Raw genomic sequence first — 16,501 nt, 5'->3', positions numbered from 1 at the left:
GTGTGCAGCTGTGGAAAGTTGTTTTACAAGCTGCCAATGTTCTGCTCCAAAGCACACTAAGTCTGGATCTGATAGTACAAGACTGTTGGTTTTAAAGGTAATTGGAGAGAACTGCAGCAGTAGAAAACACAGGGTTAGAAGCTGCTGCTTCCAAAGAACTAAATAGCAAAATTACACTTGGCTAAATCTGTTTAGTTATTCAGTAAAATAAGACTGGAGGAAAATATCCATTCATTGACCCCAACATTTTTGCCTTGAAGTGTCTTATTTTTAATTAGCTCCTTTAAAGCCAAGGCCACATACTAGTGAAATCCAGGAGAATCTTGGAACAGAATATTCTAAAACTGAAGGATGTCTTGATGCCTGTGTTTACTGGGACTATGACCTTGGGACAGACTTAGGGTTCCCAAATAATGGCACACATCATGTTCCAGGGCCTTGGCCCTGCAGCTCCTCCCTCAGGGTCAATGCTAAGCTGTTTTGCCTTTGTTTTTTTTATTTTAGACAGGAATTCCAGAGAGCAGCTTAACCTGTACAGTATTTTCTCCCAGAACAAAACACCTGGCAGTCCCCAGGTCATCCAGGGAGGAGTGCCCAATAACCAAGGATCGTGGAAGAATGGAACCCTTTCCTAAGGCAATGCATTTGGGAAGACTTAAACGGCTTCCTACTTCTAGGAAACTTTCCAGTCAAACCCCAACACTTCTGCCACTGAACTGTAGGTCTGAAAATCCTGCTTGTGAGCATTCCTGGTGAGCCTGGAAGCTTGGGAAGCCTTTGGGACTCACGGCTGTCAGAGCTTCCAGACTCACTGCCCCATAAGCACTTCAAATTCCACAGCCTTGGAAAGGGCTCTCCACAGCAAGTAGAAGTGTAATGAATGCACTGCCAGGAGGATGCAGACTCCAGGAGGACGTGGCAGCAGCGAGGCTGACAAGTGTGTCAGGTCCATGAACAGCTGCAAGCACCAGGGGACATACTTGGCTTTGGAAAGAGACTGTTGGTGGGTGTTTCTGAAATGCCTTTTTAGGATTTCCAACCTGCAGGAAATCTGAAATATTTGATTTCATTTCCTTTTCAGCCACACCTAAATTTCAAACAAAAACTCCATCCTTCCTTCCCAAATAGAGGGAACTGGGAAAGCTGTTTTTGAGGGGCACCCATACAACCACTGGGGGCATCTATATTCTCCTAAGAGACACTGAGTAGAGAGTTAAGTGTGGATTTCACCAGACACAGAGCCTGAATTCTTCTGCACTGGATTTAGGTATGTTTCCAACATCTCAAATTGTTTGTTTTAACAAATACTCCTCCAGGCTCTGTAAAGTCATCCAAAATACATGATCAGATAATCAAGAAACTCCTTTTAAGAAAAAGCAAAGTTAGGCTGTTAGCCTGGCTTATTAAACTCTGATTCAAAAGAAATTATAAGACCTAATGCAATTCTACTGTCAGAACAGTCCTGATTTATATTACCCTGCTAATAAAAGCATCTCCACAACAACCCAAGAGACACTACTGAGAAGAGGAAATAAATTTTCTTTTTTAGAAAATTAGCCAACAAGTCAGTGTGTCTGGTTCTTATAGAACCAAAGGGCTATTTACACGACATAAATTATTAGTTCAGACACGTTAACACATGTTATTTGTATATAATGCACATAAGTATGGATACCTTCACCTAACACAAGGAGAACGTTATGTGATATGGTGCAAACTGGAGACCACTTCCTGAGCTGTGAAATACTGAGTGACTTTGGTTCATTTTGTGGGGTTTGTACAAAATATGTGTTTCATGACCATATCTTAAATCCTACTGGATTCATTTATTGTGTAGGACAGAAAACCAGTGCATTGAGAGGTTTCCCACAAACTCACATCAAGATTTGGAACACATGAAATTGGCCATCTTCCCAATGCAACATTGTGCAAAATAATTAATCAGTTTGGGGTTTTTTTTAAACAAAAAGTTGAACACAAATAATGAATTCCTACATTCACAGTAAAAAAACCCTCATGTACAACTTCTCCTACCCAACAAAGGTGTAGAAAAATTCCAAAATAAGCAGTAATTTCATTTTTAAAACAGAATCAACAAAAAAAATGACAAAGGCATTAAGAGTTTCTGCTTTATTATTGAGACTATAAGAAGTATACTTCAATAAGTTCAACTTTCATCTCTGCCTAACACAGTATCTGTGAATCTGAGGTCTCAATATAGTTACAAACACAGGTGATAATGTATAAAATAAGTATGATAAAAATATAAATTTAAAAAGCAGCTTGCTAAGGGTGAAGGGAACACTGTTCTTTTTCCCCTGACAAATGGTCTACACAGGCCATGGAGTTTACCTGTTTACAGGCTATTTTAAACCCCTGAACTGTTCCTGCTGACCCTGTCATTACCTCTCTGTGTGGAGACCAACAGGTGAATTTAAGCTTCTTTCCAGAGCACAGCCAAACCTGCCTATGCTTCATCCTGCACTGACCTCCATAAGAAACATAGTCACATTTTAGCTGGAAAGCAGCACTTTTTTAAGCTATGTTTTTATTCGCAAAGCTCATCTGATCAGTATTAATCTTTGTCAGTGTGAATTCAAATTCTGAGTAGCTCAGGACAGAGAACAGGTTAAGTTTAGTACTCTGGATATGCTCTCACAGTTGTTAAGAGGGGCTACAAACTAAAAGATGGTTGAACAGCTTTCTGCTTTCCTGCTCTCAGCCATCATCTCCCCCCTGGAATGCGCTCAGTGATGGGGTGAGGGCTTCAGGCACCTAAAGAATACAAGAAAGAGTGATTGTTCCTCAGATAAATGTACTATAACTTCTATTGCTTCCACAGAAAATCAGCTGACAGAGCCAACTTCTACAACTAAAACAAAGATGACCAATGTTTCACAGAAATAACCACTATTTACAGATGGAGAGGAGAGGAAGACAAAACACATTAAAAAGGATTTTCTAAGTTGATATTTCTCATGCCAGAAACCTCTTTATTACGAGGAAAGGTAATCTTACACAGCTTAGAGCGTGCCAGAGGCAGGGAAGAAAACAATAGCACAGATCTAATTTAAAAGTTCTAAAATGTAAATAAAAATTCCAAAATTGTGACTAAGATTCCAAATCAATATTCTGAAAAGATTAACTAAATCAAACAGCAAATAATTCACAGCAAACACTTTCTACCTTTACCTATGAATTGAGACAGTAAATTCAGTTTAACATTTCACATACAAACGCTGCCAAGAACTTTTGGCCACAAAGCAGAAGTTCCCAAGAACCTGAAATCCCATTTTAATCCATCCTTGTACCTCCAAGGGTGCCTCACATCTCCTAAAAACAGTAAATGCACACACAAATACAAAAATATATTATGACTATTTGCTGCAAAAGACAAACACACATGCTCACATTCTGTACTTTTCCTATCAATAAGGCAGCAATTCAACTGATAAGACATTTGTGCTGCCTTCTATTGTGTCTTTACTGGCTTCAACAAAAATATAAATTTAGAAAACAACAAGACTTTCGACTCCGTTAGTTCCAGGGCTCTACACACCACAAACTGTAACACAGCTTTTGGAAAAGGTTGTAATGGAAGTAAAAGGCTCAGGAGATTCTCTGATATACTACATACTGTAAACCTGAGTCTGCCACAGAGTTAACTGTTGTCTTTTAACCATCCTTAAATGGTTAGTCTTTGTTAATGTAAATGCAAATTTTGGACACTAAATAAGCAAGTATTCAGTTGGAATAATTGCATAAACAAATTATTTTCTTTTTAAAAAAATATTCAGAGAGGAAGACGCCTCAAGAGAAGGCTCCATCACTTAAAGAAGTGATTTCTTCAGAAAGATATGGGTTTTCACAGCTCTTATTAAATATTAACAATTTACCCTCTTTGGAATTTACACAAACACAATGTATAAGGACAAGAGGGAAATGCCCAGGGGACATCGGTCTTTGTAAGCAAGCTTCAAGCCCCTCACCTGCCTGCTCTGATCTGGGCTGTACTCACCTGGCCAGAGGCTGCTGCTGTTTTACAGGAACAGAACTCAGATAATGATCGGATACTCAGGACCTGCTTTTGGATAGTCAGTGTATGGCTTTGCTTATTCTCAACTGCAAAATGACATTAAAAAAAGTATTTTGCCAATTTTCTTTCTAGCATGCTAATCATGACCTTAGACTACTTTTGGCAAATAGTAATTAATCCCTTCATAACATCACCAGTGGGAAATGAGGATGTGTTATTACAACTGTTGTGCAAGGATAAAATGAGGTTGCTCAGAGCCCTGTCCAACTTGGCCTTCACAAAGCCTCTTATACCTTATCCTGTACACTGGCTATATCATACTGGAGAATAAAAGATCCTGCCTTGTTCACGCAATGCTTTCCCACTACTAAAAATACTTTATCATCGACCTTCTCCAAATGATTACCATCTTCCTCATATATCTCTGGCTCACTCTTGGAGCATTTGTTATGCAATACTGAAGACAGCAAGAGTCCAGCAGACAATCAGTTAGCTATAAAAATGCCCCAACAACTAATGAGAAAAATGAGAAAGACCACACAATGTGGCACTGGTAATTTCCCAGCTTTTGGATATTTAATTTTTCACAGTGAGTGTTATTTTAACAAGGTTTCTGGGAGTAGTAAAGCAGGTAAGTTTAAATTTTTTAGGTAAAATTAAAACAGGGAGAAAACCTCCCCAAACTTCCACTGCATGAGATGGCACTGACATTGTCATGAACCATCATCAGGACTGGAACTTTAAAAGCCATCATACAATTATAGAATGGTTTGGGTTGGGAGGGACCTTAAAGATCATGTACCACTCCAAAATCCCTGCTGTGAGCAGGGACATCTTCCACTAGACCAGGTTGCTCAGAGCCCCATCCAACTTGGCCTTCACAAAGCCTCTTATACCTTATCCTGTACACTGGCTATATCATCCTGGAGAATAAAACGTGGTTTGTTCCCACAGTTTTTATTTCTTGACTTAAGAGTAATGGGGATATTTCAGAATTTTTTCATGCTGTGAAAGATTCTGTAAAGAATATGCTCCCCTTACACAAATTCTCCTGCCTAATTGCTCCAAGTACAATCTTTTCATACTGTATCTTTTTTTCCCAACCTCTCATCAACACTGGTTCAAACACCCAGGTTCAAATTCCACTCCTCTTATCCAGGCAGATTCCACTAATCTTTCAACCCTCTTCAGACTTTTCCTACCACTCTTTTTCAGGTTTGGGAGATTTTCTTGTACAGTTACACCCAACAGCACCTGTAGTCCCATGTCCTCTGCTCATACAACAACCCCCTCCTCTTCACTGTGTCCCAGGTCAAGTAGAATTTCCATTGTAAGCCTAAATACCCATTCTCCCAGCAAAATCCAACCTGATTTCTCCTCCCAAAGGCTACCATTCAGCACCAGCTTCCAGTCTTAACATTCTCTGTCCTGATGAGTTCTGCACACTGAGGTGCAGATTCTTTTTTCTGCTGGATTTGGATCCAGCAGCTGCTTGGAACCAGAATGGCTACTGGGGAATGGTGTGCTTGGCATTGCTGCTGCCTGCCCAACTCCCAGACCCAGGAGAGGCTGTGGCCATCGACAGAGACAATGGGAAGGTCTTCCTCCCTCTTCAGGATGGGGTACAACCACTGCAGGTGGAATGTTTGGGAAGTTTCATTGCTAATCCAGCTTTCTACTGAGCACAAACAAATAAACAAGGCATTTAACCTTCAATTTAGATGGGTTTAAACAGGGGCATAAAAATCTGGTACAAGGATCAAATCTTTCAATGAAAAATTACTAGTGCTAAAAAATTATTTAAACCAATGTATTTCTGTTCCAGAAAACAGTAAGTTGTTCTGGCTGAGTTTCTTTCAAAAAGACACAGAACCAAACAACAATCTCAGACTGAAGCAAACAACATAAGAAACTTTAGCTCAGAGGTTTTGTGAAACCAGAAACAATTGATAAAACACCTATTTAATAGGATGCACTAAACAAGTTTAGTAATGGGCTGTACCAACGTAATCCACAGGTTCGGAGTTTAGCAAATGATTTTCAACGTATCAGGAATGTATCAAATTCCTCAAACCCACTCGATTCTGCTTTTCATACCTGAACACACAAAACTTTTGGGGGAAAAACATTTTCTGTTGTGAAATACTAAATAATGAGATACTCCATATCCATATCCACTAGTTTTATAAGAAGCCTTTCTCCGCTGACCATATCTATGGCATATGCACTAATCTTCCAAGAAAATTGTTGGAGCTTTTTCCTAACTTTGGCCACAAAACACCTTAAAATATTTATTAATGACTGTTTTTCCATCTAATAAATAATTCAAAATGCAGCACAGGAGTCCTTAGACCCTAATTCACTGCTGTATTCTGATAGTTCTAACAGAATTTTAGTCCCATAAATGCACTGTTGTATTTTCTGCTCTACTAAAATAATTTCTAATATGGGATGCCACAAAAACTGAACTATTGCAAGCACCAGCAATTCTCTCATCCTCATACAATGATTGTCAGGATGGACAGCTACATTTACCCTGAACATTGTCAAGAGCAACACAGACATCAGACTCCTGAAAGTTTTGTAACAATTCTTCATGCACAAAGCCACAAAAGAAATCTCTGATGAAAACCACCTTGCATTACGTAATTTATGGTGTCAAGATATTATTATACAAACACTCCTTGACAGGAGTGCTCTTTGACATCCAACAGGAGGCTGGTAACAGGGTCCAAAATTAAACTGACATGGTACCAGCCAGCTTAATGGTTACACAAGCTTTTAAGCAATCTTTTACTTGCTGTAACTTAATTGTTATTTCTCATGTGCTGCTGTACAGAGTGTTACAGAATACTTTCACACAAGAAGCTTGATTTGCATGGAAATCTACATTCTTGCTTGGAAAATGCACAGACAATGGAGATGACAGAAAAGCTACAGGACATTTCAAGCACTGGCAGCAAAGGGAAACAAAAACGCTGGCACAACATTAAGCCGTCCAAACAAAAATGCAGTTAGACCAGCAGTCAAAGAGTGAAAGCATCTCAGAAAGCTTTTTTGAACATGACTGGTCAGACACACCACAGCATTTTGTTTGTATCCATACTACCCATAGCCACTGATAAAATAATTCACCAATATCCTCTGGATTGGCCCAAATATAAAAGCACAGGTGATTACACATGCAACACAAAAAATTAAATATATGGCTGGCAACAGTCTCTCAGATTGCCAGGGAACTTACTAGCTTGGATGGATGACTCAATAGAACTTCAGGGTGCTAAAAAGGGAGAAAGAAGATAGGAAAAGATGGAGAAAATTTGGGATAGGAACAGTGTGAGAGAGAAAAAGAAAAGATGCAACAAGAACGGAATTAAAAATAATAGCTGCAACATTAATTTACCAGGACAACGGAATCTCCATTAGGTTTCAGCATTTCATGCATTACCAACCAGCTCTTGAAACATGAGAAACACAGAGCATTACCCTCATGCAGGTTCCACCCTTCAGCTTGATTTTTCAGTTTAACACATTTATCCAGTCCCCACAAATTTAATGTAGTTTTGTGGGCTTACAGGTGAGTTTCACAGATGGAGAAAGACTGTAAATTTTAGTGCTTCCCATGTATCAATTTCAAGGCAGCTAAATGGTTTAGAGAGTTAATTCAGTAACTACACTATCTGAATGCTGAACACAATTGCTGGTTTTTTACTTTTATTGTTATAAGACATCCTGATTTCCCCGGTAGCTTTTTCCTTTCTATGTTGAATAAAAAATTTACTGCAACTTCTTAAAAAAAATCAGTTGAGAACAAAAGACAGTATTTCTGTCTCATCTACTAATATTATCTGTAACGTTTTCAGTTGTGGCAGGAAATCCATGCTCACAAAAATAAAAAGCACCAGAGTCTGTATTGAGATTAGCCAAGTAAATCTTGGGAAAGGTAGAATTTGGATGAACACTTCATTCACACATTTCTTTTTTCCTGTTCTTTGAAAGATATTATCCTCCTGAACTTGAAGAAAGAACACCACAGCAGCAAAAACCCCCAAATCCAAACACCCTCTGAGTGAGCCTGTTGAATTCAGAGGTATTTTCCTGGCAGGGAATCACTGCTTACATTCTCTGATGAAAAGTTCCTAGAACTGCACCAAGGGGAAGTTGGTTAACATATGGTTTTGGACTCTTTCTTTTCCCTAAAAATAAGGAGTATATCTATAGGGAGAAGAACTACGCACTGGAAATGAAGATGGGGAAAAATCCACTTATCTTTGCTGGAATGACTTCTAATATTAGTTGGTCTCTTCCAGATTATATAGACAAAATGAAACAAAGTACACTGGCTGGGAAAGACAGCACAGAAAAAGCTAGGAAAAGGGTATCCTGAAGAAAAACAACTAAAGGAAAACTTTTTCACTATAAAATCATTACATTAAAATAGGAGTTTGGAAAAAGAGTTTCCTAAGGAAAAGAAAAAAACATCACAGTGCATAAAACCACTTCACATAAAAACAGGGAGAGAACCCCCTGTGTGTGATTTGCCTCTTGTGATTCCATGTCAGCTAAAAGGAAAACAGGACACTGGGCCATGTAAACTCAACAGGGATTTATGGCTGGTTTTCAGCATTCAGAACCTACCAGAGCATCTCCTGCTGGCAGAGGGCTGACAGTTGAGCATAGAAGCAGTGACAGTGGAATAATCAGAACATTATGCACACAGATTTGCATAACCATAGTATTATTATTTGAAGAAACAATCCCTAATATGAAGAACTGCAGTTTTAGTCTCCAAGTCAAGGAGCAATATAAAATAGTTACTAGTGAGAAGAGGGATAGTAACAATGAGAAGTGGACACCTCAAGTCAGACACTGGAGACTGACATGGAATGAAAAATAGTATCAGCGGCTTTTCAGCACACCTGCACTCACTCCACCTGGCTAATAATATTGCAGTTTAGGGTAAAGTTAAATCTCTTACAGAAAAAGTGGAAGCTTGCATGGTTCATGATTTCTCAGAGGTTTGCTATTTGGAGATTAGCAAGAGTTTTTCCCAAGGACTGCTCAAATCTGTTTTTATCTAATGGCTTAACAGCAGCCCAGTTCAGACTCTTCCATCAGTTTCTTGACTTAGAAGGCTAATAGATTTAACTAAAAGTACTCCAACTGTTCACTGGAAATAAGAGGCAAGGCAAACAAGATTGATGTTACACACTCTGTTCAAACTGAACAACCTAAAAGAAAAAGTTTTTTGCCATTTACTGTTAAGAGCTACACAAGAGCTTCCTTCCTCCACATCTTATGCAAACCTGCACTAGGATAATGTAATAAAACTCAAGAGAATGAACCTCTAATTTAGTTTTAAACTGAATGCTCTTACATAGTTGATAGTTTTATAGTAAATTATGACAATTATTTGCAATGGTTAACAATGCAGATGTGTAAAGCTGCGTTTTCAGAAGCTTTAAATGGAGTTGGATTATCTATCATAATTGTTTCAAGGATGGGAAGGAACTAATCTGTCTTGAAAATGTCAAACTGCCTGAATAAATAACTGCAATGCATTTAAAAAGAGAAAGCCTTTAAAAATAGATTTCATTTACTCCTGTGCAATCTAAAAAAAACATGGGGAGATTAAAAACAGCCATAAAAAAGGTTATTAAAGAAATCCCTAAAGTTACTCCTAAGTATAAAATGTATTCAAGTGAATGTTAAGTATATTTTCTTGAGTAAGAGTAACTGTGACTTGGTTCTAGAAAGCAAGGAAGAGCAGTGGTAGAAGTGGGCCCTTTTGTTCTGCTTGAGGAAAGCCAATGCAGTTAATTACTGAATACTCAGGTCCTAGAGGTTACATTCCTTTATGAAAAGTCATTGTGGACTGACTTCTTATCACCAAAAAAATCTTCACATTGAATTTGAATTTTCCCTTGAATCAGAAGAATGCAGCAGCCCAACAGGACACAGTATTTAAAAAAGGAACAAAGCATTGATGATTTTGTTTCTGTAGGACTTGAGGGAGTACTTCAGGGTATCTGCACAGGAACCAATAGCCCAAAAGTCCTAGTAAACAGCAATGCCTGAAGCAGAGGAGCAGATATACAGAGTATTAGAGAAGGGCTTTCTACTGCACATCACTAATGGCAGCCTATCAATTTTCTTCCATTGCAGAACTGAAACCATCCTGAGAGTGCTTTAGGTGGCTTCTTTGGTTGGGAAGATGCAAATCTTATTTGTGTTTACAATACAACAAATTTATAGTCACTATTTTTCTCAAATCATTATGTCTCTCCTGTACAATTAATAGTGCTCTTTACATTTGAGCTATTTTCCCTTTTTAACCCTCAGGAAAAGGATCACAGGATAATAAATAACTTTCTTAATGATTTCTCGAGGAAAAAAGAGATTATAAATATATACAGTGTTATGAACTGGCTCAATATTCTTGGCTCAATGTTCCTGAATACCAGCTATTAAGCATCCTCTCTAATATGAAATGAGCACAGGTAGGTCTAAAGGAATTAAAATGAAGAGTTGTCATCACAGTGCAAATTTACTGCGCGTTCATCTTTTAGCTGGCAGTGCCTCAGCAGATTTGGGTTGAACTCCACACTCACACTACTGTTATATTCACTTCTTACAGTCAGGAAAACATCTCAGGTGGAGCAGTGAAAAGTAGTACATTTACAAATGCTAAATGTTACAGGCATGTCCCCTAATTACTGAATTTCTGCAACTGTTTTTTCATAACCTGTTTGCTCTGTGCTTTCCCAGTCAGTACTTTATTCTTCATTCTTGAAATGATATAACAGCAGGTGTCTACCTACAAACCAGTACTATCATCCAATTCCTGTAACAGCCTCTGGCAAATCTCAGCTACAAGAGATTCCTCAGCTCATTACCAGTAACACACTGACACAAGAGGAAACTGCAATTCATGACAGAGAATTCGAAGTGAAAGGGTCCTTGAGGACTTCTGAAATATTCACCCACTGAAAACAGCCTGTGAGAACCAACTAAATGAGTACAACTATCTTTTCTTGCTGTTGTGCTCTCTTGATGCTGAATAACAGAACTGTTTATTTTGTGTGATAGAAGTAAAAAGAAGAACAAACATGGGTCTAGATATGCTTTAACACCCACCTTGCACCCACACAACAGAAATCCTAAACAAGTCTTAATTGATGACTCAAAATTTGATCTTGAATTCATTTAAGGAACTGCGACAGAGTTCCAAACTGCAGCATGAGCACTCTTTTTCCTGGGTAGATGTAAAGAAACAGCTAGAATTCCACAATCCAAGACTGAAGTTTCTTTAAAAAAGTGTTGCATTTTGCCTTTTTCTAATTTTACGAACAGAAAGTTTATCACTATTTCAGTAGCGTGTTTTGTGCTTCTTCATCACCTGCTCTTTTAAAATCAAATAGGTAAAACAAACCAATGTTTCTCTAAACAGTGCAGTATTTATGCTAGTCACAGCTAAAATAAAGAAGGTTTGTAATGCAACTTAACCCAAAGATGTTGTTCACAGGAATTAGCTTGCTTGTAATAGAGCACTATTCTCAACAGCAAACTCCTATCCATGTATCAGCTGTGACTGGCAATCAGATTAAAACAAAAAAACCATGCACTGTAGTGATGATATATTCTTTTCATTTGTTTTTATTGTTTTCAACAGTCAGGGCCAATCATGCATCTGAATTTACCACATTAACACCTGTAAGCATCGATAATGGGCATGTGAAGTGTTTAGCTGTTATTTTTTAGGTGTTACACCAGTTTAATGCACAGTTACTGCTATGAACTGTACTGAAGCAGACTAAGACTATAATGCCTAGTACCTGTTAACAAAAAAGGCCAACAGCACTGATATTGCAGGCAAATGAACTCCAAAGTTAGCAGAGGTGCCTAAAAGTTACTTTCTGATGGGCTTAGTTTGTAACATGGTTTGCATGGACACACCTTCACAGTTCTTGCTGGAAAGCAACTCACAGAAGTTGCTCCTCAGACCCAAAGCTTTCTTTGCAGACATGGCCAAAGTTTTTAGCACTGTATGCTTACAACATATAAACATGAAGTAAGATTACCTTCTTCAACTGAGTTTCCATCTTCAAACATTCTTCCTTTTTCTGTTCTAATGCAATTTCCAATGTCTTCAGTCTTGAATCTTTCTTCAGTCCTGATGAAGCTAGTGATGAAGCATGTTCCTTCAGATCCAGCAGGGATGTCTAAATTAAAAGATGTGAAATAACTATCAAGCAAGGGCAATAGCTAGTTTCTTTTCTCTTTAATTTTTCCTATCCCTTCACATCATGTTCAGAATCCAACTTAGGACAATATGGATGTTCATATCACTGACTTAAGACAGTTTGATTTACTTCAGACACTCAGAATCAAAATAAAACCTTGTCTAAACTAATTGTAAAATAAGTTTTAAAGACAGATGATTCTGTAAACTGGATCTTGTGCTCCAGTGACGGTCATGTTTAAAGAAAACTGGTTTTCAATGAAACTGAATTTAAAACTGTATTTGGTTAGCACTGAAAGGATTTTTTTGCATAGCTTTCACAGGGTGAAACTGATTCAGGCTACCTAACTCCAAAACACAATTCCTTGCTTTCTAAACCAATTTTTGTCTGGTTTTATCCTGTCAAATGCTGATTTCCACATAGACAAAATCTTAGTACTTCCTGGATACATTTTTTTTTATTGTTCTACTTAGATTAAGTTTTGAAAAAAGATTGTAAGTACAGCAGAGAGGAACTGAGAATACTCATCCCTACCTCATATAATTAAGTTAATTTGTCTAGCCAACTGGCTTATTACCAATAATCAACTTAATTAATCAAGAAAAGACTCAAGAGTTAAAAGAATTAGCTTAGTATTATTTGTATAGAGGAATAAACATTATCTTCATGCTTTCAGCACCCATAGCTTTGGTCAGACTCTGCCCTTTTTCCTCTGGATTTAGACAGGAACAAGCTTGTTCTCTGCCTTCAGTTGCCCATAATCACAGCTCTCCTCAGTGCTATCACTGACCATCAGTCATTCACTGCTAACACAATTAATTCCTTCAAATAAGGGGATGGCTGCTATCCCTGAAAGGTGGTTCTGAAATATTCATGCTTTGCAAATTTTCAAATAATGTGTTTTACTACATAAGCTTTGTTGAAAGACAATACTATAAAGGAAGAGTTTTCTTCATCTCAAACATAACACAAACATATATAACAAACAATTCTATCACAACAGATTTGTGCTGCTGGTCAACCTCTTTCTCTGTGAGATCCCCTTGCAAAATGCTGACTTTCTCTTTCAGGTCCTTAATGTCTTTCTTGTAGTTGTCGATCTCTTCCTGCTTTTCTCGTTCGTCTCTGTCACGCTGCTCCTTTAAGCGCTCAATGGTCTTTTCCTGACAAAAGAAAGCACTCTGTGAAGAAAATCCCTCTTAGTTCAACTTCTGAAACTTCTTACCACAACACTTCTTATACACTTTAAATGAGGAGGAGTGTAGGTTATTACCATTTTCTTTTCTTTGTGGTTGTAAAGAACCTCCAGGAGGAAACTTAGGAACTATATGGATTCATTGCTAAGAAACACCAGGATTGCTAGATCTGTGAAAATTACCAGTGCTGTTACAATGAAACACAATTTATCTGGTTCTGATAACCAAAATTATCCCAAATAAGGACACATTACATATCTCTTTCTGACATTTAAATCTTATTTTTCTCCAGTGTACAGTGACGTCTGTGGTCCTTCAGAGAGGAAAGGGCACAGCACCAGGATTGATGCACAGTAAGGAAGGACAACAAAACAACTTTTCAGTATATCCGTGGAGCTTTGGTTATCTGGGAAGCTGAAGGGATGGTTTAGAGAATCTGACAGACTAAAGGAGCTGCAGCCCTGGTTCTCTGGGAACCATGAAAAAGAACATAAAGTAAGTCCAAAGAGTTGTCCCAGCAAACCAGAATGGAAAAGCCTGTTCTGTCAGCGGGCTGCCTCCCGAGAATCGAGTAGGGATTACTCAGCTAAGTTGGTTACGAGGACAATCCTTTCGATCCCATGGAGGGAACGCCGCCGTTCCCGGGCGCGCTCCCGCGTCCTGCAGCGCCCTCTGGCGAAGGGATGCGGCACCGCCGCGCGCCCGGGATGCGCCGGGAAGCGCCGGGGAAGGGGCCGAACGGCGAAATTAAGGAGCTCACCGGCAACAGCAACTCCCCAGGGAAGGGGCTGAGCCTCCCCTACTCACCTTTTCTGCGAGCGCTTCCTCCAGCGTGGTCAAGGCGGTGTCCGTGTTCGTGGTGTCAGCCTGCAAAGATTTCACTCGGTCCTTCAAGCTGCTCATTTGCTTCTCCTTGTCTCTCAGCTGTTCTTGAAGATTCTCAATCTTAAAAGAAAAAGGGGTACATTTTAAGGTGATAGCAAGTAAAACCATCCAAAATCATCTTAGGGGTATATTAAACCATTAAAATTATTCTTAAAGCAAAGGAGTTGGCAAATGTCTAATTCTTGTAATTCTATATCAAAACATCAAGTGATATAACCAAACCCACTGAACAGCAGCAAGGAATCAGTCACCTTTCCAATAATCAGAAAGAAATTCAGAGCAAGAAAGACTAAACAGTATTTACAATAACAACATAAAGAAAGGGTATTATTTCCAATTTCTAAGGATGTTGGGTACTGTGTGATTGAAGGATGATCAACATATTAAGAGAGGAAAAAAGCTGAGAAAAGCATATGTAAACTAAAAAAGGCACTTGATAAATAAAAAGTTGTGAAGAAGCATTATTTTAAGTATTTTCTTTGTTACATATTTTTTGCTGTACTGGCATACTGCTTGTTCATTTTACATGGTGGCTTGCTATGTGATGGATGCTCACAAAGTGCCATTCCCTGGGTAGAAAATATATCAGCCTTGTTTTCTGTGGGTGTAGGATTTGATGTATTTATGAGTTCTAAATGTATCTTTTGATACACTAAGAAAACCTAATGCTAAACTCTTTTTATGCATACACACACATTAACATCATCATAACCTGACAAACCCCCAAATTTATCAACATATGAGGAAACTGTATACAGACTTTTTTGTGTTTTTCTGACAAATTTTTGCATCAGCAAATGTACATCATAAACTGACAAATGACATGTGGCATGTAAGGTATCCATCTCCAAAACACTTGCAGCAAAGCTATTCTTGCAAAGACATTTGTAAGAAATAATGCAATCAGACAACCCCAAGGGCTATCTAGTCCAGTGTTTTCAATGCTAAATTAAAGCACTGACTAGCTTTTTTTGTTTCACCTATTGAATAGTACTTAGCAGTGCCCAGGTTTTAGTACTCAACACTGGAAAAACCGAGTTGCTGATTCCAGAGAAAATGGCTGTGTAGACACATCCACGACTACTTTGCTATCTCTAATAAAATTACATCTGGAACACAGAAGAACACAGGAGTTGGAACTAGATGATCTTTAAGGTACTTTCCAACCCAAATGATTCTATGATTTTATGATAGTTTTAGGAAATGGTCTAGGTTCATAATGATCACCATGAAAGACTGTGCAGGGTTTTGCAAGAGACTGAACATCCAGTCACAAGTAATGGCAGGTGGGTTAACAAGTGGAAGCCACAAGGAAGAATAATCTAATTCAAGGGAACATTTGCAAATATTCCTTTATATCCCATGGCCATGGAAGGAGTCTACTCATCTAGGACTCTTTATACCATATTTTTAATTTCTCTTAAGCAAGCACAGTAAACTTATGATTTAGATTTGTACACAATTTATATATTACTGCTAGCAGAAGAACCATCTAAGTTTTCTGATGTTGTTTAAGGAATGGACTGAAACTGGGTTTGGTTTATCTTTGTTATTAGTTTCTATTAGGCAAAAAAACCCCACTAGGCCTTCAAGTCATGCTCAAAACTAAATTTGGGCACAAGACAAATGACATAACAAAATTAAAGAGCACCACAAAACCATAGCCAGAGATGTGTCATGTGAGTCAGAAATTACTGTAAGAATTGAAAATTCCTTCTTTATACACTCATATCTATTTTCTAATGCCTTATGTAGCCCACAGAGGTTCAGAAAGAGCTCTGCCAGCTCTGACTGACCCCTGACTGGTGCCCACACGTAGGGCTGCTGAGGAGGTACCATTCCCAGAGTAGCCCAAGTGGTTGCTCTTGACCTCAGGAGCTGCCAGTGTCATCGGCTGTCTAGACAGGCTGGTGTTTAGACAGTCAACCATGAAAATATACTACAAAGAAGGCTGAGTTATTCTTAGACTCCTGTTTACTTCTGGAGGAGAAACACTCTGGCCAAAGGCTGTGGCTGCAGAGGGGATAGTGCAGGGTGACTTTCTGCTGTGAGCAAACCACACACAAGAGGCAGCTCAACACTGCAGCTTCAGCCTGTATTAGGATGATTGCCAAGGCAGCACAAGCCTTTGCACAAGCAGT

At 38.6% G+C, this 16,501-nt stretch overlaps 1 protein-coding gene across 9 annotated transcripts in view; it reads right to left on the bottom strand.

Moving 5' to 3' along the window:
* ERC1 (ELKS/RAB6-interacting/CAST family member 1) overlaps positions 1-16,501 on the bottom strand; it is a 299,501-nt gene that overhangs the window by 171,560 nt on the left and 111,440 nt on the right. For 5 of the 9 annotated variants that reach the window (XM_071551243.1, XM_071551238.1, XM_071551241.1 and 2 more), the window contains 4 exons: positions 14,283-14,420; positions 13,302-13,442; positions 12,118-12,258; positions 7,281-7,316 (listed from right to left, as the gene is read on the bottom strand). In XM_071551243.1, coding sequence (XP_071407344.1) covers positions 7,281-7,316; positions 12,118-12,258; positions 13,302-13,442; positions 14,283-14,420 — 456 coding nt within the window. The remainder of the gene's footprint in view (positions 1-7,280; positions 7,317-12,117; positions 12,259-13,301; positions 13,443-14,282; positions 14,421-16,501) is intronic. The other 4 variants (XM_071551240.1, XM_071551242.1, XM_071551247.1 and 1 more) reach the window with 1 other exon arrangement.

Source organism: Pithys albifrons, chromosome 3, assembly GCF_047495875.1.
Source record: "Pithys albifrons albifrons isolate INPA30051 chromosome 3, PitAlb_v1, whole genome shotgun sequence".
Taxonomy (NCBI): Eukaryota; Metazoa; Chordata; class Aves; order Passeriformes; family Thamnophilidae; genus Pithys; species Pithys albifrons.
This window is presented reverse-complemented; position numbering and strand designations above follow the sequence as displayed.